Source organism: Oncorhynchus keta, chromosome 37, assembly GCF_023373465.1.
Source record: "Oncorhynchus keta strain PuntledgeMale-10-30-2019 chromosome 37, Oket_V2, whole genome shotgun sequence".
Classification (NCBI taxonomy): domain Eukaryota; kingdom Metazoa; phylum Chordata; class Actinopteri; order Salmoniformes; family Salmonidae; genus Oncorhynchus; species Oncorhynchus keta.
Genome location: NC_068457.1, coordinates 27,970,355 through 27,997,930, shown reverse-complemented (window position 1 = coordinate 27,997,930; position 27,576 = coordinate 27,970,355). Strand labels below are relative to the sequence as shown.

The window sequence follows — 27,576 nt, the reverse complement described above, 5'->3', positions numbered from 1 at the left end:
GTGAATTGACAGTATTTTGTAAAAGGAGGAAGTCCTCTTTTAACAGTTTATATTGATGAATTAAACATGAAGGTAAAAATGTCAGACAACTACAAATACAGTCACAACACTACAGCAACAAAGTCGTCCTTCGTCTCTCAACACATGGAAGAGATATTGTCCATGCCAGGAAGATTGTCCCCAATCGTCTGCCGTATAGTCACAGCACTTGGCCAATGTCTCAGAAGAACGCGGTGTAACTTCTGTCAACAACAAGAGCTAGCAGTAAAGACACCTCGGGTCTCTTGTGTCCCACAAGACTGTGTTAGCCTGTTGAGCTAAAGCCTAGGCATTAGCTACAAATATGAAGCTCAAATGACTGGCTAAGTCTTCCTAAATCAGGTCTTAGTCAAAGCATAGTTCACCTTTTCACATGGAAAGTCAGACCAGCCACATTTCATCTTTATATTTTGTAACAGAGACCGCCCTTTTAACAGTTTATATTGATCTGACCGCCTACAAATGTCAGTCACCACCAGCAACAAAGTGTCTTCGTCTGACCATGGAAGAGATATTGTCCATGCCAGGAAGATGTCTGTCTGACCGCCCTGTCTGTCTGACCAAGAGCTAGCCACTCGTCTCTTGTCCCCACAAGACTGTGTTAGCCCTGTCATGTCTGACCTCATCACCACCTCCTTTATGTAACAGAGACCACCCTGTCTGTCTGACCGCCCTGTCTGTCTGACCGCCCTGTCTGTTCGATCCCACTTCTACAATGACACTTCACGCTCCAGCCTGGTCCCAGATCTGCAAGACAGTACAAACAGATCTCGGACCAGGCTAACTCCTCTCTACAAACAGATCTGGGACCAGGCTAACTCTCTACTTCCTGGGGCAGAAGGCAGCCAGACGTTGCTTCTTGATGGGTAGGATGTGGATCTCCTGTGAACTGACCTTCTTCAGTTTGATGGCCTGCCTGTTCCTGGGGAGGTTAGGGTCCTTCTGCTCCACCACATGGTGTCCTCTAGTTAGAGGCAGAGAACCGTAACACTGATGTAACAGCGCCCCCGTGTGGCCGGAGGAGTCGTGTTGTTTAATAGACAAGCTCTTACTGGACAGCCCTGAGAGAGACTTGATCTTCCCACAGAAGATGGCGGTGGTGGGGATCGCGTCTTTGACCGCCACGATGACTTTGGCTGTTTGAGAGGTGTGAAAGATCTCAAAGTTGGAGCTACCGCTGCTGCTACTGCTCTTAGGCTCGCTGCTGGGTCTATTACCGCTCCCACCTCCATCCACAACCGCCCACTGACGCCGTCTACTGAATTCTACATGGGTTACACCGTTCAACAGGCTCGGGTGGTGGTGAAGCTTCTGAGTGCACTCCGCAGGCTTTAAGACCTCCAGAGAAACAGATGTAGTGCCCTCGGGTGAAGGGAGCCAAGCTGTAGTAGCGCCCTCGGAAGAAGTGTGCCAGTCCCGCGATGAAGGACGCTCTTTTCTTTTCTGTTTACTAGCTACAGACAGGTCGAGGACAGTGTCATCGTGTTGTTGAAATGCCATTTCCTGCTTTGGTTGGATTATGGGAGGGGATTTCACTGATAGGTCAAGCACCTCCCCCTCGGGGACCATGGCAACAGAGGACAGAGAGGCCATTGACGATGGAGGGTAAAGAGTCATGTTACCGTGTGGTGGAGGACTGACGATCTCCTCATAGTTAGTCTGTGTGCTTTTGGTCACCATACAGGCTGGTTTAGAGGGGTCAGAGAATCCTTTGGACTCCTGGCTCTGGGGGACGGGGATAGGGAGAGGGATGGGTAGAGGCACAGGGAGAGGAACAATGACAGGGTAAGGGACCAGGAGGGTGGCAGGGGGTACCAGGGGGCCAGCGGGGAGCTGTAGGGGTAGGAGAGGGGTGGAGGTTGGGGTTGGGATGGGGGGAACGAGGCTGAAGCAAAGGGGTCAGTTGGGGTTGACCCCGCTGGGTGACAGGAAGAGGAGGTGGGGTTGGTCTGAGCAGAAAACAGGTCCTGTATGAGGGCAGCGAATGCTGGGTTCTGGAGGATGGCATGAATACCTAGGAGAGAGAAAGAGAGAGAATGGTTGTATTACTACAATCGGAGGGATTACACACCAATAGTCGACAGCTGAATTACTATATACCATTACAATTACCTGGGTCCTGGGCTGGAGGTCCAGGTAGTTTCTGATCCAGGGCTGGAGGCTGGCAGAAGGCCAACGAAGCCATGGAAGAGGTCTGAGGCTGGGTGTGACACAGCAGATTGTTCTGGAGGAAGGACAGGGAAGGGTAGGGGGGAGTCTGCTGGAGCATCGCTCCCATGGTGTTCAGATGCTGGAACACATGCTGCTCCAGGACCAGAGGCAGGGAGAGACCAGGGCCTTGGGAGAGGGAGCCCAGGGAGAGAGGCCCCTGGTGGGTTAGGAGGTACGGAGGGATCCCCTGGGGAGGGGTTCCTCCAGCCATCTGTTGGAGGGGGTGGATGGGCAGCATCACAGGACTGTCCCCCAGACAGAGAGGCTGAAGCACGGTGGCAGCCACCTTGAGAGCCACCCCTTCTGGAGCCTCGACGCTGGGACTGACCATGGTGGGGGACGCTGGGATAGTTACCATATGTGAAAGGCTTGGTTTCTGATTAGCCTGGCCAGGAGAGCTGATGCTTGAGGCCTCGCTTGTAATCTGGGTGACAGTGTTCTCTACCTTTCTGACCCCCTCTCCACCACCTCTTCCTCCTCCACTACTTCCCCCATTCTGAGGAAGGTCAGCTACATGCTCCGAGCAAAGATCCTCCATCTTCTTTTTCCTCAAAACATCCACTGGAGTCTGATCTTAGGACAGGAGGGCCATGGTTACTGTTTAGCAGAGTCACAGACCGGCACCGAACCTAACGGGGGAAAAGAGAAAAGGCTTGTTTTAATGGACAAATATGGGTCATTAGTCAGAACTAGAACTGGCAAGTTAGCAAAGTAAAGTAAGAGAAAACAACAAGCTTCAGTGTTTATTCAGTGTTCATGTGGATGAAAGCAGAGTAGATTGGAGATTTATGTCCCAGTCCCTCCTGCTGTGGTTTAGTGAAAGACCCCGAGGACAAACTGTTGGACTTGACTTGGTTCAACTCAAAATGAACACTAAATCACTTCTAAATCCTCTTGTCTTTTCCAAATCCCCCAGTATTACCCTTGAACCTGCTAGTGATGTCTGTGTCCCAAATAGCACCCTATTCTCTGTCTAGTGTGTTACATTTGACCTGAGCCATATGAGCCCTATGGGCCCTGGTCAAAAGTAGTGCACTATAAGCCTAAGTACAATAACTAACATTGCCAGCACCAGTACATTTATTAAAAACGTGTTTCCCTGGCAGGCATAGATTTAGCAGGAATGTAATTTCATAAGGGTCGTGTTTAGCCTGGTTTAGTTGAGTTAGTTTGGACAGAAGGTGGCTCATGTCTTTACAGACACCTGGGAGGTAGAGAACCTGTAATAAACCTGGTCCTAATAATGAAGAGACAGTAGAAATACTCTGTGTGTGACAGCTGAAGCACTGACGCAAGCTCACAGCTGATGTAACACTTGTTTTAGCAGCAGAACAGAGAACACAGGAAATCTGTTATTTTGTTCTCCAACATATCGACCAAATACAGGAAACAGGACATTTCTATAATGAGGCCTTGAAGTGACCATAAAACTAGACTGGATCAATATGAACAACAGTCTAACATTGTTGTGTTTTAAACCAGAGTTAAAACTAGACTGGATCAATATGAACAACAGTCCACCATTGTCGTGTTTTAAACCAGAGTTAAAAACTAGACTGGATCAATATGAACAACAGTCTAACATTGTTGTGTTTTAAACCAGAGATAAAACTAGACTGGATCAATATGAACAACAGTCCACCATTGTTGTGTTTTAAACCAGAGTTAAAACTAGACTGGATCAATATGAACAACAGTCCAACATTGTCGTGTTTTAAACCAGAGTTAAAACTAGACTGGATCAATATGAACAACAGTCCACCATTGTCGTGTTTTAAACCAGAGTTAAAACTAGACTGGATCAATATGAACAACAGTCCACCATTGTCGTGTTTTAAACCAGAGTTAAAACTAGACTGGATCAATATGAACAACAGTCCACCATTGTCGTGTTTTAAACCAGAGTTAAAACTAGACTGGATCAATATGAACAACAGTCCACCATTGTTGTGTTTTAAACCAGAGTTAAAACTAGACTGGATCAATATGAACAACAGTCCACCATTGTCGTGTTTTAAACCAGAGTTAAAAACTAGACTGGATCAATATGAACAACAGTCTAACATTGTTGTGTTTTAAACCAGAGATAAAACTAGACTGGATCAATATGAACAACAGTCTAACATTGTTGTGTTTTAAACCAGAGTTAAAACTAGACTGGATCAATATGAACAACAGTCCAACATTGTCATGTTTTAAACCAGAGTTAAAACTAGACTGGATCAATATGAACAACAGTCTAACATTGTTGTGTTTTAAACCAGAGTTAAAACTAGACTGGATCAATATGAACAACAGTCCACCATTGTCATGTTTTAAACCAGAGTTAAAACTAGACTGGATCAATATGAACAACAGTCTAACATTGTTGTGTTTTAAACCAGAGTTAAAACTAGACTGGATCAATATGAACAACAGTCCAACATTGTTGTGTTTTAAACCAGAGTTAAAACTAGACTGGATCAATATGAACAACAGTCCAACATTGTTGTGTTTTAAACCAGAGTTCTGGAAAACCTTCACAGAGCAATTTAGATCAGTATGACTCCTGATTATGTCTAAATATGACCAGAAACAGACCTAGTCCTTGCCTGTCACCAGTCCTCCCAGCTTCTCTCCTATCTATTAGATGTAAATGTTTTGTGGGGGAAGCCATTGGCTTTAGTCTGGTCTCAGATCTGTCTGTGCTCTCTTGACAACTCCAGCGCATTGCTGTGACAGAAATGGAGTTGACAAGACAGCGCAGACAGATCTGAGACCAGGCTATTGTGCGGTTAGATCAGGCTGGATATTCCTCTTCCTGTCAGCTAGTTGGATCAGGCTGGATATTCCTCTTCCTGTCAGCTAGTTGGATCAGGCTGGATATTGCTCCTCCACTCAGATCAGGCTGGATATTGCTCCTCCACTCAGATCAGGCTGGATATTGCCTCCTCCACTCAGTAAGATTAGGCTGGATATTCCTCCTCCACTCAGATCAGGCTGGATATTGCTCCTCCACTCAGTTGGATCAGGCTGGATATTGCTCCTCCACTCAGATCAGGCTGTATATTCCTCCTCCACTCAGTTAGATCAGGCTGGATATTCCTCCTCCACTCAGTTAGATCAGGCTGTATATTCCTCCACTCAGTTAGATCAGGCTGGATATTCCTCCTCCACTCAGTTAGATCAGGCTGGATATTCCTCCTCCACTCAGTTAGATCAGGCTGTATATTCCTCCACTCAGTTAGATCAGGCTGGATATTCCTCCTCCACTCAGTTAGATCAGGCTGGATATTCCTCCTCCACTCAGTTAGATCAGGCTGTATATTCCTCCTCCACTCAGTTAGATCAGGCTGTATATTCCTCCTCCACTCAGTTAGATCAGGCTGTATATTCCTCCTCCACTCAGTTAGATCAGGCTGGATATTCCTCCTCCACTCAGTTAGATCAGGCTGGATATTCCTCCTCCACTCAGTTAGATCAGGCTGGATATTCCTCCTCCACTCAGTTAGATCAGGCTGGATATTCCTCCTCCACTCAGTCAGATCAGGCTGGATATTCCTCCTCCACTCAGTTAGATCAGGCTGGATATTCCTCCTCCACTCAGTTAGATCAGGCTGGATATTCCTCCTCCACTCAGTTAGATCAGGCTGGATATTCCTCCTCCACTCAGTTAGATCAGGCTGGATATTCCTCCTCCACTTAGATCAGGCTTAGAGATCAGGCTGGATATTCCTCCTCCACTCAGTTAGATCAGGCTGGATATTCCTCCTCCACTCAGTCAGATCAGGCTGGATATTCCTCTCCACTCAGTTAGATCAGGCTGGATATTCCTCCTCCACTCAGTTAGATCAGGCTGGATATTCCTCCTCCACTCAGTTAGATCAGGCTGGATATTCCTCCTCCACTCAGTTAGATCAGGCTGGATATTCCTCCTCCACTCAGTTAGATCAGGCTGGACCTCACTCAGTTAGATCAGGCTGGATATTCCTCCTCCACTCCACTGTATATTCAGTTAGATCAGGCTGGATATTCCTCCTCCACTCAGTTAGATCAGGCTGGATATTCCTCCTCCACTCAGTTAGATCAGGCTGGATATTCCTCCTCCACTCAGTTAGATCAGGCTGGATATTCCTCCTCCACTCAGTTAGATCAGGCTGGATATTCCTCCTCCACTCAGATCAGGCTGTATATTCCTCCTCCACTCAGATCAGGCTGGATATTCCTCCTCCACTCAGTTAGATCAGGCTGGATATTCCTCCTCCACTCAGTTAGATCAGGCTGGATATTCCTCCTCCACTCAGTTAGATCAGGCTGGATATTCCTCCTCCACTCAGTTAGATCAGGCTGGATATTCCTCCTCCACTCAGTTAGATCAGGCTGGATATTCCTCCTCCACTCAGTTAGATCAGGCTGGATATTCCTCCTCCACTCAGTTAGATCAGGCTGGATATTCCTCCTCCACTCAGTTAGATCAGGCTGGATATTCCTCCTCCACTCAGTTAGATCAGGCTGGATATTCCTCCTCCACTCAGTTAGATCAGGCTGGATATTCCTCCTCCACTCAGTTAGATCAGGCTGGATATTCCTCCTCCACTCAGAGAGTTGTTTACATGCAGGCCAAATAAATAAGATACTTGTGTACTGAGAGGGAAGCCTCAGCTATCAACAGTATATTCCTATGGAGACTGTCTCTGCCGGTCATATTACTGTGGAATACAATACGAAACTCTGTCAAATAGATGTGCGTATCTGAACCTTAGGGTCAGGTTTCCAGGACACATTGAAGCCTAGGTTACTCATGGACATGGAAAATGTTCCATAGAAAATCTCTAATCTCCTACAATATTAAAATGAAACTGAAAGGAGAGCTAAAGAAAGGCTCCGTTTGGTTTGGGGGAGAAAGACAATGTTCGGGGAGGGTTAAATCAAATCCTGGTGATATCTTGTTAAAGTCCTTCAACATGTCCATTATCGTCTTATGTCTCTCTTATCAGGTCACCCTGACACAGACACGAGGAGAGAGAAAACACATAAACCCTCCTCCAAACATCGCTTCCAATACCAGGCCTGCATGTACACCACAGATATGAAGATGCCCATCCATACACCACTTACAGAACCTCCCCCACATTAGCAGGATCTAGAATGTGAATAGAGGACGGCTCCCCTCTGCTTGGCTCTCTTCTCCTCCCCAGCAGTCGGTCGGGGACTGAGTTGAAAAGGTTAAGCCGGGGGTAATAGGCCATATGTAGCTGTTTAGAGGGAAGCTTTTCATTTGTGAGGCTTCAGGGTCCTGTGGTGAATTGTGTTTGGAAAAACCTTTAATGCCAAAGGAGGTCTGTTCCAACTCCCTGACTCTAATACACTGCTAAAGGCCATGTGCCAAATGACACCCTATTCCTTATGTAGTGCACTACTCTTGACCAGGGCCCATGGGGCTCTAGTTTAAACATAGTACACTACATAAGCCAGGGAATAGGGTGCCATTTTGGGACACATATTAGATCTCCTGCTGTTCTGCTGATCACTGGTCTGGACAAAATGGTTCCTCTGCATTAACCCACTAATGTAATAACAGAAAGGACATTGTGGAACGGTAAATTAATAATAATGTCTACACGGCGAAGCCGTCAGATTCAGGATGATACACTAGTTCCTGTATTTGAAAGTCTTGTTGTCATTTATTCTTCTTCAGTTGGCCTGAAGACGTCAAGGCTTTGTTAGAAATGAGTTTTATTGAGTGTAAATATTCTGAATAAGTTCTGTCAAAATAGTCTGTTGAAGCCTGACTGTAAAACGCTGCATCTTTTTGTACAACGGTAAGATGCATTTCATTTTACGAAAGCCACATTTCTACAAATCTGTCTTCAATTGAAACGTCATTCTGTTGACTTACACTCCCTGGGACTCATCTGGGGCTGTGATAGAAATGAGGTCATCAATAATCAACAGTATCCATTTAAGCACTTGTTTAAAATCTGGTGGTGGAAAACAAACACACGCACTTAAAGCTACCAGCACGTACACACACACACACACACACACACACACACACACACACACACACACACACACACACACACACACACACACACACACACACACACACACACACACGCACACACACACACATACACACACGCACACAAACACTGTACACACGCACTTAAAGCTACCAGCACTGTACACACACACACACATACACACACGCACACCAGCACACACACACACACACACACGCGCACAAAGCTACCAGCACGTACACACACACACACATACACACACACACACACACACACACACACGCACGTACACACACACACACACACACACACACACACACACACACACACACACACACACACACACACACACACACACACACACACACACACACACACACACACACACACACACACACACACACACACACACACACACACACACACACACACACACACACACACACACACACACACACACACACACACACACACTCACACACACGCTGCCTGACTAAACTCCACTTTATTGGTCTGAAATCTATTAAACGCCCTGCCAAGAACTCTGAAATAAATCTTCCATAAAAAGAAAGTCTTCTAAATGAAAATCCCAGCATTGGAAGCGCTACAAGGTTAGCCACCGACCGGCCAGCCGGCTTCAAGAAGGTGATTTATCCTCCAGAGAAGAAGAAACTCAGCAGTAAAGTCAAATAAAAGTTTAACATTTCCAAACACACCCAAAACTCCTGCCTGGAAAAATTACTTGTTGTACATGTATTTATGTTCTAGAACACAACCATGGATGTACACACACACACACACACACACACACACACACACACACACACACACACACAATGACCCCCACACACACAATGACCCCCCCTCCACACACACAATGACCCCCCCTCCACACACACACACAATGACCCCCCCTCCACACACACGCACAATGACCCCCCCTCCACACACACATAAGTCAAAGCAGCAGCAGTGCAGGGCGGCACCGTGTCTCACAGCTTGGAGCCAATTACTCTCAGATCAGACGAAGGCTTCAGAAACTAATCCAGACGACTACTTCATCACTACTACAGGACGTATGAACTCTACCACTGGGCAGCGCCTGGCTGGGCCTGGGATGAAGCTTTGGACCGAATCTATGGTCAGATTCCTAAACGGACAGAGAGTCCAGTCAGGGTAGCGTTTTAACAACAGTCATGTGAGGTGTGTGTGTGTGTGTGTGTGTGTGTGTGTCAGTGGAGGCTGCTGAGGGGAGGACGTCTCAGTGGTGTACGTGTGTTTGAAGAAGACCCACCACACAAAACTGTATCACTCCGCCAACGACCACATTACCTTCAGGTGAACGACCCACGGTACTGTATCACTCCGCCAACGACCAGATTACCTTCAGGTGAACGACCCACGGTACTGTATCACTCCGCCAACGACCACATTACCTTCAGGTGAACGACCCACGGTACTGTATCACTCCGCCAACGACCAGATTACCTTCAAGTGAATCATTGTCTCAGGTGGAAAATTATTTACAAACACTCTATAGCCACCTGGTCTGTACAGAACCCACTATAGCCACCTGGTCTATAAATAACCCCCTGTAGCCACCTGGTCTATATAGAACCCCCTGTAGCCACCTGGTCTATAAATAACCCCCTGTAGCCACCTGGTCTATAAATAACCCCCTGTAGCCACCTGGTCTATAAATAACCCTCTATAGCCACCTGGTCTATAAATACCCCCCTATAGCCACCTGGTCTATAAATACCCCCCTATAGCCACATGGTCTATAAATACCCCCTATAGCCACCTAGTCTATAAATAACCCTCTATAGCCACCTGGTCTAAATAGAACCCCCTATAGCCACCTGGTCTATAAGTAACCCCCTATAGCCACCTGGTCTATAAATAACCCTTTATAGCCTCCCGGTCTATAAATAACCCCCTATAGCCTCCCGGTCTATAAATAACCCCCTATAGCCACCTGGTCTATAAATAACCCTCTATAGCCACCTGGTCTATAAATAACCCCCTATAGCCTCCCGGTCTATAAATAACCCCCTATAGCCACCTGGTCTAAAAATAACCCTCTATAGCCACCTGGTCTATAAATAACCCCCTATAGCCACCTGGTCTATAAGTAACCTCCTATAGCCACCTAGTCTATAAATAACCCCCTATAGCCTCCCGGTCTATAAATAACCCTCTATAGCCTCCTGGTCTATAAGTAACTCCCTATAGCCTCCTGGTCTATAAATGACCCTCTATAGCCATCTAGTCCATAAATAATCCCCTATAGCCTCCCGGTCTATAAATAACCCTCTATAGCCACCTGGTCTATAAATAACCCTCTATAGCCACCTGGTCTATAAATAACCCTCTATAGCCACCTGGTCTATAAATACCCCCCTATAGCCTCCTGGTCTATAAATGACCCTCTATAGCCATCTAGTCCATAAATAATCCCCTATAGCCACCTGGTCTACACAGAATCCTCTATAGCCACCTGGTCTATAAATAATCCCCTATAGCCACCTGGTCTATACAGAACCCTCTGTAGCCACCTGGTCTATAAATAACCCTCTATAGCCACCTGGTCTATAAATAACCCCCTCTAGCCACCTGGTCTATATAGAACCCCCTATAGCCACCTGGTCTATAAGTAACCCCCTACAGCCACCTAGTCTATAAGTAACCCCCTATAGCCACCTGGTCTATAAATAACCCCCTATAGCCACTTGGTCTATAAATAACCCTCTATAGCCACCTGGTCTATAAATAACCCCCTATAGCCACCTGGTCTATAAGTAACCCCCTATAGCCACCTGGTCTATACAGAACCCTCTGTAGCCACCTGGTCTATAAATAACCCTCTATAGCCACCTGGTCTATAAATAACCCCCTATAGCCACCTGGTCTATAAGTAACCCCCTATAGCCACCTGGTCTATAAGTAACCCCTATAGCCACCTAGTCTATAAGTAACCCCTATAGCCACCTGGTCTATAAATAACCCCCTATAGCCACTTGGTCTATAAATAACCCCTATAGCCACCAGGTCTATAAGTAACCCCCTATAGCCACCTGGTCTATAAATAACCCTCTATAGCCACTTGGTCTATATAGAACCCCCAATAGCCACCTGGTCTATAAATACCCCCCTATAGCCACTTGGTCTATATAGAACCCCCTATAGCCACCTGGTCTATAAATAACCCCCTATAGCCACCTGGTCTATAAATAACCCCCTATAGCCACTTGGTCTATATAGAACCCCCTATAGCCACCTGGTCTATAAATAACCCCCTATAGCCACCTGGTCTATAAATAACCCCCTATAGCCACTTGGTCTATAAATAACCCCCTATAGCCACCAGGTCTATAAGTAACCCCCTATAGCCACCTGGTCTATAAATAACCCTCTATAGCCACTTGGTCTATATAGAACCCCCAATAGCCACCTGGTCTATAAATAACCCTCTATAGCCACCTGGTCTATAAATAACCCTCTATAGCCACCTGGTCTATAAATACCCCCTATAGCCTCCTGGTCTATAAATGACCCTCTATAGCCATCTAGTCCATAAATAATCCCCTATAGCCACCTGGTCTACACAGAATCCTCTATAGCCACCTGGTCTATAAATAATCCCCTATAGCCACCTGGTCTATACAGAAACCTCTGTAGCCACCTGGTCTATAAATAACCCTCTATAGCCACCTGGTCTATAAATAACCCCCTCTAGCCACCTGGTCTATATAGAACCCCCTATAGCCACCTGGTCTATAAGTAACCCCCTACAGCCACCTAGTCTATAAGTAACCCCCTATAGCCACCTGGTCTATAAATAACCCCCTATAGCCACTTGGTCTATAAATAACCCTCTATAGCCACCTGGTCTATAAATAACCCCCTATAGCCACCTGGTCTATAAGTAACCCCCTATAGCCACCTGGTCTATACAGAACCCTCTGTAGCCACCTGGTCTATAAATAACCCTCTATAGCCACCTGGTCTATAAATAACCCCCTATAGCCACCTGGTCTATAAGTAACCCCCTATAGCCACCTGGTCTATAAGTAACCCCCTATAGCCACCTAGTCTATAAGTAACCCCCTATAGCCACCTGGTCTATAAATAACCCCCTATAGCCACTTGGTCTATAAATAACCCCCTATAGCCACCAGGTCTATAAGTAACCCCCTATAGCCACCTGGTCTATAAATAACCCTCTATAGCCACTTGGTCTATATAGAACCCCCAATAGCCACCTGGTCTATAAATACCCCCCTATAGCCACTTGGTCTATATAGAACCCCCTATAGCCACCTGGTCTATAAATAACCCCCTATAGCCACCTGGTCTATAAATAACCCCCTATAGCCACCTGGTCTAAATAGAACCCCCTATAGCCACCTGGTCTATAAATAACCCCCTATAGCCACTTGGTCTATATAGAACCCCCTATAGCCACCTGGTCTATAAATAACCCCCTATAGCCACTTGGTCTATATAGAACCCCCTATAGCCACATGGTCTATAAATAAACCCCTATAGCCACCTGGTCTATAAGTAACCCCCTATAGCCACCTGGTCTATAAATAACCCTCTATAGCCACCTGGTCTATAAATAACCCCCTATAGCCACCTGGTCTATAAATAACCCCCTATAGCCACTTGGTCTATATAGAACCCCCTATAGCCACCTGGTCTATAAATAACCCCCTATAGCCACTTGGTCTATATAGAACCCCCTATAGCCACATGGTCTATAAATAAACCCCTATAGCCACCTGGTCTATAAGTAACCCCCTATAGCCACCTGGTCTATAAATAACCCTCTATAGCCACCTGGTCTATAAATAACCCCCTATAGCCACCTGGTCTATATAGAACCCCCCCCCCCCTATATCACCACCACCACCATCATCATCATCACCACCACCACCATCATCATCATCACCACCACCACCATCATCATCATCACCACCATCATCATCACCACCACCACCACCATCATCATCACCACCACCACCATCATCATCACCACCACCACCATCATCATCACCACCACCACCACCATCATCATCATCACCACCACCACCACCACCACCACCACCACCACCACCACCACCATCCATCATCATCATCACCACCACCACCATCATCACCACCACCACCATCATCATCATCACCACCACCACCACCATCATCATCATCATCACCACCACCACCATCATCATCATCACCACCACCACCATCATCATCACCACCACCACCATCATCACCACCACCATCATCACCACCACCACCACCATCATCATCATCATCATCCACCACCACCACCATCACCACCACCACCATCATCATCATCATCATCACCACCACCACCATCACCACCATCATCATCATCATCACCACCATCATCACCACCACCACCGTCATCATCATCATCATCACCACCACCACCATCACCACCATCATCATCATCATCACCACCACCACCATCACCACCACCATCACCACCATCACCACCACCACCATCACCACCACCACCACCACCACCATCACCACCATCACCACCACCACCATCACCACCATCACCACCACCACCACCACCACCACCACCACCACCACCACCACCACCACCACCATCACCACCACCACCACCACCACCACCACCACCACCACCATACTGATAGGCTGGAACAGATTACATGACTACAAGCACATCTCCCTCAATAGGAGGAGACAGACCCAGACAAACATCAGGCCCAACAGACTGTAAACACTGATGTCATGGCTCGCTCTAACTCTAACTGTGTCTGTGTTTTGGTAACGGTCATTTAGGACCTGACTGAATGCAACATCTGTCAACACTTTAAAGGGGCAGTCTGGGAATGCTACATCCATTGTTTGATTTATGATATATAGCCATTAATTCTTGAAGAATATAACTTATATCGTTCAACTGTCTAACTCCATCAGAACCTCAAATATAAGCTTGTTTGTTTGTAAACCATGTAATTGTAAACAAACACTGGCATGGATGGGTGCCATGTTTTAAACCTTAAAACGATCATGTTGATATCATACAGTAGATGGTCAGTCCTTGTATCCATAGCTCTGTCTATGAATTTGAGAGTGGTTACGTTTCTCCAGCCTCGTCCCCTCAGCTGTTTACTGAATCAGTGGCAGAGTGATTGCTTTGCTATTGTTTGACCCGCAGATTTCCCCTTTAATTCTACACTCAATCGTCATTGGTTGTCACACTGATAAGGTAAAAATCTGTCATTCTGTCCCTGAACAAGGAAGTTAACCCACTGTTCCCCGGTCGCCAAAGACGTGGATGTGGATTAAGGTCGGCCCTCCGCTCCTCTCTGATTCAGAGGGGTTGGGTTAAATGCGGAAGACACATTTCAGTTGAATGCATTCAGTTGTACAACTGACTAGGTATCCCCCTTTCCCTTTCCCTGACTGGTATTGGGAGATATTGGAGGAGATATTATTGGAGGAGAGGGAGACTGTCTTTGAGTTGCTGTGCTTCCTGAGCCCCAATCTACTGTTGTCATGGCAACACAGTCAGTGGCACAGTGAAGCAGCAGCAACTCTGGCAGCCATTTTGTAGGCTACATGGATGGTAGGGTTCCTCTCTGTTGGGGGAACAGTGATGGGTTTCTTTACCAGTGCCCTTTCTCTAGGTTACTATTGTCTGATGTTGGCTGAGGTCTGATCTATATATCCCATACCACACAACACCACACCACAACAGCACAACACCACAGCACCACAACACCACACCACAATACCACAACATCACACCACAACACCACAGCCCCACAACATACCAGCACAACAACATAACACCACAACACCACAGCACCACAACACCACAATACCACAACATCACACCACAACACCACAGCACCACAACACCACAGCACCACAACATCACACCACAACACCACAGCACCACAACACCACAGCACCACAACACCACAGCACCACAACATCACACCACAACACCACAGCCCCACAACATACCAGCACAACAACATAACACCACAACACCACAGCACCACAGCACCACAACATCACACCACAACACCACAACACCACAGCACCACAGCACCACAACATCACACCACAACACCACAACACCACAGCACCACAGCACCACAACACCACAGACAGCATCACAACATAACACAACATCACAGCACCACAACACAACACCACAACACCACAACACCACAGCACCACAACACCACAACACCACAGCACCACAACAACACAACACCACAGCACCACAACACCACAACACAACACCACAGCACCACAACACCACAGCACCACAACACAACAGCACCACAACATAACAGCACAACACCACAACACCACAACACAACACCACAGCACCACAACACCACAACAACACAACACCACAGCACCACAACACCACAACACCACAACACAACACCACAGCACCACAACACCACAACACCACAGCCCCACAACACAACAGCACCACAACATAACAGCACAACACCACAACACCACAACACAACACCACAGCACCACAACACCACAGCACCACAACACAACAGCACCACAACATAACAGCACAACACCACAACACCACAACACAACACCACAGCACCACAACACCACAGCACCACAACACAACAGCACCACAACATAACAGCACAACACCACAACACCACAACACAACACCACAGCACCACAACACAACAGCACCACAACATAACAGCACAACACCACAACACCACAACACAACACCACAGCACCACAACACCACAGCACCACAACACAACAGCACCACAACATACTAGCACAACACCACAGCACCACAACACAACACCACAGCACCACAACACCACAGCACCACAACACAACAGCACCACAACACAACAGCACAACACCACAGCACCACAACACAACACCACAGCACCACAACACCACAGCACCACAACACAACAGCACCACAACATACTAGCACAACACCACAACACCACAGCACCACAACACAACTGCACCACAACACAACAGCACCACAACATACCAGCACCACAACATACTAGCACAACACCACACAACCACAGCTCCACAGCACCACAACATAGCATCACAACATACCAGCACCACAACACCACAGCACCACAACATACCCTCACCACAACACCACAGCACCACAACATCACAGCACCACAACACCACAACATACCAGCACGACAACACCACAGCACCACAACATCACAACACCACAGACAGCATCAAAACATAACACAACAGCACCTCAAGATCACAGACAGCATCACATCATAACACCACAACACAGCACCACAGCATAACAACACCACAGCACCACAACATAACAACACCACAGCACCACAACATAACACAACACCACAGACAGCATCACAACATAACACAACACCACAGCACCTCAAGATCACAGACAGCATCACATCATAACACAAGACCACAGACAGCATCTGTCACGTCCTGACCTTAGTTCCTTTTTTATGTCTCTATTTTGGTTTGGTCAGAGCGTGAGTTGGGTTGGGCATTCTATGTTTTTCATTCTATGTTTTGTTCTGTGTGTTGTATTTCTATGTGTTTGGCCTGGTATGGTTCCCAATCAGAGGCAGCTGTCAATCGTTGTCTCTGATTGAGAACCATACTTAGGCAGCCTGTTTTCCCACCTGTGTTTGTGGGTAGTTGTTTTCTGTTTTGTATTCTGTACCAGACAGAACTGTTTCGTTCGTTCTCTTTTGTCGTTGTTTTCATTCAGTGTTTCAGTGTTCAATTCCTAAATAAAGATGAACACGCTGCACCTTGGTCCTCACCTCTTTCCACCAACGGCCGTTACAGCATCACAACAGAACACAGCACCATGTCATTTGGAGATCTACTATAGGCCTCGGGCAGGGGCCCGAATTACATTCAGCTGTCGGATGATTCTTCCCTGAGCGGATAGTTGGGGGGGAAGGAACATAGTTGGAAATAATTTGTACTGTGAACTGACTGCAAGAACCCCAAACAGATAAATGACTTGACCAAAACAGAATCATTTCAATCCTTGATTACACTGATACCATCACATATCTCACTTCCGACCCTGGGAATACTTCGGGAACTAATTTAAATAATTCCGAGTTGATTTCCTGGTGAGTTTACAGTATTTTATGTGGAGAAAAATTATATAGAAAAAAAACATCTAGAAAACTTATAGGGGCCAAATAAAACCACTGGGCAGCCTATTAGGGAATCCTCAGGTAGATTGTCTAAATCTGACGACAGAGACAGGGTGTGTGTGAAAACAACACACAACGCAGACTACGTCATCTCTCAGAGAGAGAATATAAGGCTTATAAGAGAGAGAGAGGAATACTTCAAGCCCTCATGGAGGGGGAAGCAGATCACATAATCAGAGACTTAAAAACGTCAATTACAAAATGGCATGTCTTCAACCCCAAACCTCAGAAAGCCTGTCGTTTCTCCAGTTTAATGGTACCCATGTGGGAAGCTGTTGCAACCATAAGGAAAGGGGTAAAATAGGCTTCCTGGTGTGGGTGTCCCAAATGGCACCCTATTCCCTATTTAGTGCACTACTTTTGACTAGGGCCCATTGGGCTCTGGTGAAAAGAAGTGCACTGCACTATATAGGGAATAGGGTGCCATTTGTGACTTATCCCTAAATACGTTTTCTACATGAGTTTGAAGCAAAGCTGGCACAGAGGGAGAGACACGGCTGTAATGGATGAGGAATGTAATCTTAAAGCAGAACCAGTCATTAGGATCATTACGATGGGTTTGGAGAGCAGTGCCTTGAGTTCACTCAGTTTACTCAGTTTATGCCCGCTCTGCTATCTCTCTCAGAACTCTCAGGTGGCTCTGCTATCTCTCTCAGAACTCTCAGGTGGTTCTGCTATCTCTCTCAGAACTCTCAGGTGGTTCTGCTATCTCTCTCAGAACTCTCAGGTGGTTCTGCTATCTCTTTCAGAACTCTCAGGTGGTTCTACTATCTCTCTCAGAACTCTCATGTGGTTCTGCTATCTCTCTCAGAACTCTCAGGTGGTTCTGCTATCTCTCTCAGAACCATCTTCTTGACCCTAGCCAGTCAGGCTTCAATAATGCTTAGTGTATGTTTAGTACTGACGTTTATAGCACCAAGGCCTTCCACTTTCCGCCAGGTCTCTCCAAACATATAGTGTGGGACTCTAAACCCAGATGAAGCCTAGTCCTGAACACACATCCCCAATGGAGCCATTACTTTAGATGGTTAGTGTGTCATTGTTTTAGAATAGATGAGGCTTCGCTCTGGCAGGCTGATATTTGTATGTAGACGATGCTCTGACAGCCGTGTGTTTATAAAGGCATTAAGTGTGTTCTTGGTCTGGGCTGGGAGTTTATTCACGCTGTAATACGTCTTTGTTAACTGGAGCCTTCGCTAAGTCCCGCCCCAGAATGTTGGGTAACCAATCGCAGTGCTCCAATGGAAAGCAACTATCGTCGAGTCCTACACCTTGGACAAACTCACGTAGATCTCATGAAAGCCAGTGAGGACTATGGCAGAAAAACAATAATTTTCTTTGAAAACTAGATGTTTAACTGGATAAATAATTGGCCAGTGCACCAGGAGTACTTGCTACTGTGAGTCCTGAAATGCAGAAACTGTTGATTGTTGATGGACCGTTTCCCGTCTTTATTTTCTTTCCAGAACTCTCAGAACTCTCAGGTGGTTCTGCTATCTCTCTCAGAACTCTCAGGTGGTTCTGCTATCTCTCTCAGAACTCTCAGGTGGTTCTGCTATCTCTCTCAGAACTCTCAGGTGGTTCTGCTATCTCTCTCAGAACTCTCAGGTGGTTCTGCTATCTCTCTCAGAAGTCTCAGGTGGTTCTGCTATCTCTCTCAGAACTCTCAAGTGGTTCTGCTATCTCTCTCAGAACTCTCAGGTGGTTCTGCTATCTCTCTCAGAACTCTCAGGTGGTTCTGCTATCTCTCTCAGAACTCTCAGGTGGTTCTGCTATCTCTCTCAGAACTCTCAAGTGGTTCTGCTATCTCAGAACTCTCAGGTGGTTCTGCTATCTCTCTCAGAACTCTCAAGTGGTTCTGCTATCTCTCTCAGAACTCTCAAGTGGTTCTGCTATCTCTCTCAGAACTCTCAAGTGGTTCTGCTATCTCTCTCAGAACCATCTTCTTGACCCTAACCAGTCAGGCTTCAAGTCGGGTCACTCAACCGAGACTGCTCTCTTCTGTTTCCTATGTAGTGTGCTCTCTTCTGTTTCCTATGTAGTGTGCTCTCTTCTGTTTCCTATGTAGTGTGCTCTCTTCTGTTTCCTATGTAGTGTGCTCTCTTCTGTTTCCTATGTAGTGTGCTCTCTTCTGTTTCCTATGTAGTGTGCTCTCTTCTGTTTCCTATGTAGTGTGCTCTCTTCTGTTTCCTATGTAGTGTGCTCTCCTCTGTTTCCTCTGTAGTGTGCTCTCTTCTGTTTCCTATGTAGTGTGCTCTCAGCCTGTTTCCTATGTAGTGTGCTCTCTTCTGTTTCCTATGTAGTGTGCTCTCAGCCTGTTTCCTCTGTAGTGTGCTCTCCTCTGTTTCCTATGTAGTGTGCTCTCTTCTGTTTCCTATGTAGTGTGCTCTCTTCTGTTTCCTATGTAGTGTGCTCTCCTCTGTTTCCTATGTAGTGTGCTTTCAGCCTGTGTTCTATGTAGTGTGCTTTCATTCTGTTTTCTATGTAGTGTGCTCTCAGCCTGTTTCCTATGTAGTGTGCTCTCAGCCTGTTTCCTATGTAGTGTGCTTTCAGCCTGTGTTCTATGTAGTGTGCTTTCATTCTGTTTTCTATGTAGTGTGCTCTCTTCTGTTTCCTATGTAGTGTGCTCTCCTCTGTTTCCTATGTAGTGTGCTCTCAGCCTGTTTCCTATGTAGTGTGCTCTCTTCTGTTTCCTATGTAGTGTGCTCTCCTCTGTTTCCTATGTAGTGTGCTCTCCTCTGTTTCCTATGTAGTGTGCTTTCAGCCTGTTTCCTATGTAGTGTGCTTTCATTCTGTTTTCTATGTAGTGTGCTCTCTTCTGTTTCCTATGTAGTGTGCTCTCTTCTGTTTCCTATGTAGTGTGCTCTCTTCTGTTTCCTATGTAGTGTGCTCTCTTCTGTTTCCTATGTAGTGTGCTCTCTTCTGTTTCCTATGTAGTGTGCTTTCAGCCTGTTTTCTATGTAGTGTGCTCTCTTCTGTTTCCTATGTAGTGTGCTTTCAGCCTGTTTTCTATGTAGTGTGCTTTCAGCCTGTCTGCCTGCCTGTCTGTCTGTCTGTCTGTCTGTCTGTCTGTCTGTCTGTCTGTCTGTCTGTCTGTCTGTCTGTCTGTCTGTCTGTCTGTCTGTCTGTCTGTCTGTCTGTGTGTCTGTAGTAATGTCTTCCACAGTTCTCTCTCTCCACTTTAACTCCCCAAAGAGGAAAGCTCCTCCCTTCTCCGTTTTCACAAACAAAACACAGTTGAGGTGCCCAGATTACTGAGTGTGTGTGTGTGTGTGTGTGTGTGTGTGTGTGTGTGTGTGTGTGTGTGTGTGTGTGTGTGTGTGTGTGTGTGTGTGTGTGTGTGTGTGTGTGTGTGTGTGTGTGTGTGTGTGTGTGTGTGTGTGTGTGTGTGTGTGTGTGTGTGTGTGTCTAAACATCTGCATATAATAGAACAGTATTACAAACTAGAATGGAGAGGCCACTACAGGGGATAGACCTGATATATTATGTATGGTAGAGGAGATAGATCTGATATATTATGTATGGTAGAGGAGATAGATCTGATATATTATGTATGGTAGAGGAGATAGACCTGATATATTATGTATGGTAGAGGAGATAGATCTGATATATTATGTATGGTAGAGGAGATAGACCTGATATATTATTTATGGTAGAGGAGATAGACCTGATATATTATGTATGGTAGAGGAGATAGATCTGATATATTATGTATGGTAGAGGAGATAGATCTGATATATTATGTATGGTAGAGGAGATAGACCTGATATATTATGTATGGTAGAGGAGATAGATCTGATATATTATGTATGGTAGAGGAGATAGACCTGATATATTATTTATGGTAGAGGAGATAGATCTGATATATTATGTATGGTAGAGGAGATAGACCTGATATATTATGTATGGTAGAGGAGATAGATCTGATATATTATGTATGGTAGAGGAGATAGACCTGATATATTATGTATGGTAGAGGAGATAAATCTGATATGTTATGTATGGTAGAGGAGATAGATCTGATATATTATATATGGTAGAGGAGATAGATCTGATATATTATGTATGGTAGAGGAGATAGATCTGATATATTATGTATGGTAGAGGAGATAGATCTGATATATTATGTATGGTAGAGGAGATAGACCTGATATATTATGTATGGTAGAGGAGATAGATCTGATATATTATGTATGGTAGAGGAGATAGATCTGATATATTATGTATGGTAGAGGAGATAGACCTGATATATTATGTATGGTAGAGGAGATAGATCTGATATATTATGTATGGTAGAGGAGATATACCTGATATATTATGTATGGTAGAGGAGATAGATCTGATATATTATATATGGTAGAGGAGATAGATCTGATATATTATGTATGGTAGAGGAGATAGATCTGATATATTATGTATGGTAGAGGAGATAGACCTGATATATTATGTATGGTAGAGGAGATAGATCTGATATATTATGTATGACAGAGGAGATAGATCTGATACATTATGTATGACAGAGGAGATACCAACTTCTTATCAATACCTCTAGCAGGCTGCCACAGATTATCTCTGTCCCAATTTCTTATCATATAACCTCTAGCACCTTATACTACCCACCACTGTGACTTGTATGCTCTAGTCGGCTGGCCCTCGCTACATATTCATCGCCAGACCCACTGGCTCCAGGTCATCTACAAGGCCATGCTAGGTAAAGCTCCGCCTTATCTCAGTTCACTGGTCACGATGGCAACACCCATCCGTAGCACGCGCCCCAGCAGGTGTATCTCACTGATCATCCCTAAAGCCAACACCTCATTCGGCCGCCTTTCGTTCCAGTACTCTGCTGCCTGTGACTGGAACGAATTGCAAAAATCGCTGAAGTTGGAGACTTTTATCTCCCTCACCAACTTCAAACATCAGCTATCTGAGCAGCTAACCGATCGCTGCAGCTGTACATAGTCTATTGGTAAATAGCCCACCCATTTTCACCTACCTCATCCCCACAGTTTTTATTTATTTACTTTTCTGCTCTTTTGCACACCAATATCTCTACCTGTACATGATCATCTGATCATTTATCACTCCAGTGTTAATCTGCAATATTGTAATTATTCGCCTACCTCCTCATGCCTTTTGCACACATTGTATATAGACTCCCCTTTTTTCTACTGTGTTATTGACTTGTTAATTGTTTACTCCATGTGTAACTCTGTGTTGTCTGTTCACACTGATATGCTTTATCTTGGCCAGGTCGCAGTTGCAAATGAGAACTTGTTCTCAACTAGCCTACCTGGTTAAATAAAGGTGAAATATATATATATTTTTTAAATAGCAGTCTGCCACAGATTATCTCTGTCCCAATTTCTTGTCATATAACCTCTAGTAGTCTGCCACAGATTATCTCTGTACCAACTTCTTATCATATAACCTCTAGCAGTCTGCCACAGATTATCTCTGTACCAACTTCTTATCATATAACCTCTAGCAGGCTGCCACAGATGATCTCTGTACTAACTTCTTATCAATACCTCTAGTAGTCTGCCACAGATTATCTCTGTACCAACTTCTTATCATATAACCTCTAGCAGTCTGCCACAGATTATCTCTGTACCAACTTCTTATCATATAACCTCTAGCAGGCTGCCACAGATTATCTCTGTATCAACTTCTTATCATATAACCTCTAGCAGGCTGCCACAGATTATCTCTGTCCCAACTTCTTATCAATACCTCTAGCAGGCTGCCACAGATTATCTCTGTACCAACTTCTTATCAATACCTCTAGCAGTCTGCCACATATTATCTCTGTACCAACTTCTTATCAATACCTCTAGCAGGCTGCCACAGATTATCTCTGTACCAACTTCTTATCAATACCTCTAGCAGTCTGCCACATATTATCTCTGTACCAACTTCTTATCAATACCTCTAGCAGGCTGCCACATATTATCTCTGTCCCAACTTCTTATCAATACCTCTAGCAGTCTGCCACATATTATCTCTGTCCCAACTTCTTATCAATACCTCTAGCAGGCTGCCACAGATTATCTTTGTACCAACTTCTTATCAATACCTCTAGTAATCTGCCACAGATTATCTCTGTCCCAATTTCTTATCATATAACCTCTAGCACCTTATACTACCCACCACTGCGACTTGTATGCTCTAGTCGGCTGGCCCTCGCTACATATTCATCGCCAGACCCACTGTCTCCAGGTCATATTATGCTCTAGTCGGCTGGCCCTCGCTACATATTCATCGCCAGACCCACTGTCTCCAGGTCATCTACAAGGCCATGCTAGGTAAAGATCCGCCTTATCTCAGTTCACTGGTTACGATGGCAACACCCATCCGTAGCACGCGCTCCAGCAGGTGTATCTCACTGATCATCCCTAAAGCCAACACCTCATTCGGCCGCCTTTCGTTCCAGTACTCTGCTGCCTCTGACTGGAACGAATTGCAAAAATCGCTGAAGTTGGAGACTTTCATCTCCCTCACCAACTTCAAACATCAGCTATCTGAGCAGCTAACCGATCGCTGCAGCTGTACATAGTCTATTGGTAAATAGCCCACCCATTTTCACCTACCTCATCCCCACAGTTTTTATTTATTTACTTTTCTGCTCTTTTGCACACCAATATCTCTACCTGTACATGATCATCTGATCATTTATCACTCCAGTGTTAATCTGTAATATTTTAATTATTCGCCTACCTCCGCATGCCTTTTGCACACATTGTATATAGACTCCCCTTTTTTTCTACTGTGTTATTGACTTGTTAATTGTTTACTCCATGTGTAACTCTGTGTTGTCTGTTCACACTGCTATGCTTTATCTTGGCCAGGTCGCAGTTGCAAATGAGAACTTGTTCTCAACTAGCCTACCTGGTTAAATAAAGGTGAAATTAAAAAAAAAAAAAAATAGCAGTCTGCCACAGATTATCTCTGTCCCAACTTCTTGTCATATAACCTCTAGTAGTCTGCCACAGATTATCTCTGTACCAACTTCTTATCAATACCTCTAGTAGTCTGCCACAGATTATCTCTGTACCAATTTTTATCAATACCTGTACTAGTCTGCCACAGATTATCTCTGTACCAACTTCTTATCAATACTAGCAGTCTGCCACAGATTATCTCTGTATCAACTTCTTATCATATAACCTCTAGCAGTCTGCCATAGATTATCTCTGTTCCAACTTCTTATCAATACCTCTAGCAGGCTGCCACAGATTATCTCTGTACCAATTTCTTATCAATACCTCTAGCAGGCTGCCACATATTATCTCTGTTCCAACTTCTTATCAATACCTCTAGCAGGCTGCCACAGATTATCTCTGTCCCAATTTCTTATCAATACCTCTAGTAGTCTGCCACAGATTATCTCTGTACCAATTTCTTATCAATACCTCTAGTAGTCTGCCACTGATTATCTCTGTCCCAATTTCTTATCATATAACCTCTAGCAATCTGCCACAGATCACATTTGCCATAGGTGGATTAGGCTATTTTATTTACAGTCCCAATCTACCTCGAGTCTCATCACAATATCTCTGTTGCTGAGCGACTGAGCGGTAGGCGGGTTTGATCCTGGAGTTTTTAACCACTGCGTTATATTGTCGTTTAGCCTGTAGCTTTAGCCATCAGGACAATAGTTATTGTAATTAGACAATGGTATGGATGACAGTATAATGTGTGTGTCACCTGGGTTGTCCTGTAATGTATCATTACTGTGATCCGTCTAATCGTTTCCAAGGGATCCACAAGGGGTCCCCGAGGGCCTCTAGGGTTACACAGTACCACAGCTGTTTGGACATATTGCTGGACCAAATCACCACAGGGACAGGTGGGGGGCACTAAACAGTTATCTTTAGTTACAAAGGCCCACATTCAATTATTTAGACACTTTCATTTCTTTACATCTGTTTACGTATATATTACTAAATATAGACATCATGATAAGCAAACCATAACTGTCTGAATTTAACACATTTAAAAAAACATTTACTAGAATGCTACCAGTGTTATAAAAATAATTTGTGGGAGCATTGGTCAGGTCTACCCAATAAATAACATTACATTTCTTAATGACGCGTTGGAATTTGCCTCCACAAATAAAGACAGAGTTGTTAGGCTATTTTCCACTTAATGTAGACTGTATGTATGTCTATGACTATGTCTCCACATGTGTGTATATGGTATTATAACGTGTAATGATGAGACCCGTTATTTCTGTATAGGCTACAGTCTACGTGACGACCCCAATATAGCCCCATAATAATTTGTCCATCCCAACTGCATAGCAGGAAAGCTGGCCTTATATAAACGATCGCGTGCAGAACAATGTAATCACGTCGGAATGAATAGGTGTCATTAATTAGGGTTCATATGAGGCTCATTCCATCATTTTCTGCTCCTCCAAATACGAGATGGCCTATCACTGCCATTCAGCCATGCAATTTCGGCCTCTCGCCTTTTAGAAACCATACAGTCGGCCGACAATCATTTCAAGGTAAATTAGAACAAAGATAGATGCCATTACCATACAAGAAGAGCCCGTGTTGATGCTATGCCCGATGTTAAATCGTCAGTGTCCCGACGCTACAACGTAGAGACCGTAGCCAGCCCCCCCCCCAGAAACTGTTTCTTCCCTGGAGAAAGGCGGTCGTCCTGTGACAGCGAGGCTGCGCGCGCGCAGACGGTGTCCTCGGTTTTCTCCGGTACGTAGTATTTTGACAGGAGAGAGCTGTCCTCACCCTGCGAACAAACCGTTATTTTTATAGTCTATGAAGCATAGGTTATAGTACATCAGGTTTATAAGGAACGCTGTCAAACAGATGTAACTACAAAATATAATAATTTATAAACAATAATGCCTGTCCTGACAGAAAAATATATATAATTTCCATGGCAAAGCGTAGGCTATATCTATTCTATTCTATAGACAATTAATCCAAATGATTACATTTATTTTATGGTAAGCATAATTTGTGTGAATGTTTATTGTTGACATTCCTGTTATGTGATGGCCTTGTAGCTGTCCTGGGTCAAATACATGGACATCTCTTTCCGGATGTAATAGGTTGTTATATACTCTGGATGCCTGACTGGACTCACCCAACCGTGTCCCATTAACATTACAACTATCATGTGTAAATGCATCATTTCCACCATTACCAAGTTATTATCAACATCTGACATGCATATATAAGTGTTTCCCAGATGTATTAAGATGAGAATGTGTGAGGGGAAAGCAGGTCACCTTTTCTCTCTTTGTTATTCAAAAGTCTTTGTTATTCTTTGAGGAAAATCAAATAGTTGTAGTATTCTGTAAAGGTTTAAGGCATGACGGCCCGACAGTTCATTTCCCCTATTCTGACTGTTTTAAATTTGGACAATGACTTCAGTTTGATTGTCGCTTTTTTCAAGTAAGACATCAGTGGTGATTGGGGGGCGGGGGGGTGAAGGGTTGGAAAGGGGGAGGGAGTTCTTAGATTCTTACCCCAGAGAATGGAACACAGGACACAACGGTTCTGTGAACTGTTTGAAGGCTCAGCTCCATGGGGGATTAAGTGGGGTGAATTGAGAATTGATTTTCCCCAACTGGGGTTTAGAAGTGGTAGTGGTGATGTTGGTGGTGGGTAGGGGCCTCAGCTCAGGACTGTTGGCTGGTCATCTGGGTGCGTCCTGGGGGTTAGAAGTTGAGTTGTGAGGGGGTCACAGTGGTGGGTCAGTCTTTAAAGGCCCACTATGGAACAATAGACCTTTCAGAGCCTGTCTGTGAGGATACAGACAGGTCAGGCTATGGGTGAGGATATAGACAGGTCAGGCTATGGGTGAGGATATAGACAGGTCAGGCTATGGGTGAGGAGATAGACAGGTCAGGCTAGGGGTGAGGATATAGACAGGTCAGGCTAGGGGTGAGGATATAGACAGGTCAGGCTAGGGGTGAGGATATAGACAGGTCAGGCTATGGGTGAGGAGATAGACAGGTCAGGCTAGGGGTGAGGATATAGACAGGTCAGGCTAGGGGTGAGGATATAGAC

General features: G+C 45.1%; 1 protein-coding gene across 1 annotated transcript; it reads right to left on the bottom strand.

Annotated features, from left to right (window-relative positions):
* Positions 1 to 660: 660 nt before the first annotated feature.
* On the bottom strand, positions 661 to 26,195 carry zmp:0000001174 (retinoic acid-induced protein 2). Its single transcript, XM_052500075.1, has 3 exons — positions 26,073 to 26,195; positions 2,152 to 2,879; positions 661 to 2,053 (listed from the first exon to the last, which is right to left on the bottom strand). The coding sequence occupies exons 2-3, from the start codon at positions 2,786 to 2,788 to the stop codon at positions 1,713 to 1,715; spliced, it is 978 nt and encodes a 325-aa protein (XP_052356035.1). The 5' UTR covers positions 2,789 to 2,879; positions 26,073 to 26,195; the 3' UTR covers positions 661 to 1,712.
* Between the last annotated feature and the right edge of the window lie 1,381 nt (positions 26,196 to 27,576).

Excerpts from the sequence above, each read along its gene's own strand:
- zmp:0000001174 (XM_052500075.1), bottom strand. The coding sequence starts at position 2,788 with ATGGAGGATCTTTGCTCGGAGCATGTAGCTGACCTTCCTCAGAATGGG. Across the intron at positions 2,054-2,151 it reads ACCTCCAGCCCAGGACCCAG|GTATTCATGCCATCCTCCAG; the intron begins GTAATTGTAATG and ends TCTCTCTCCTAG.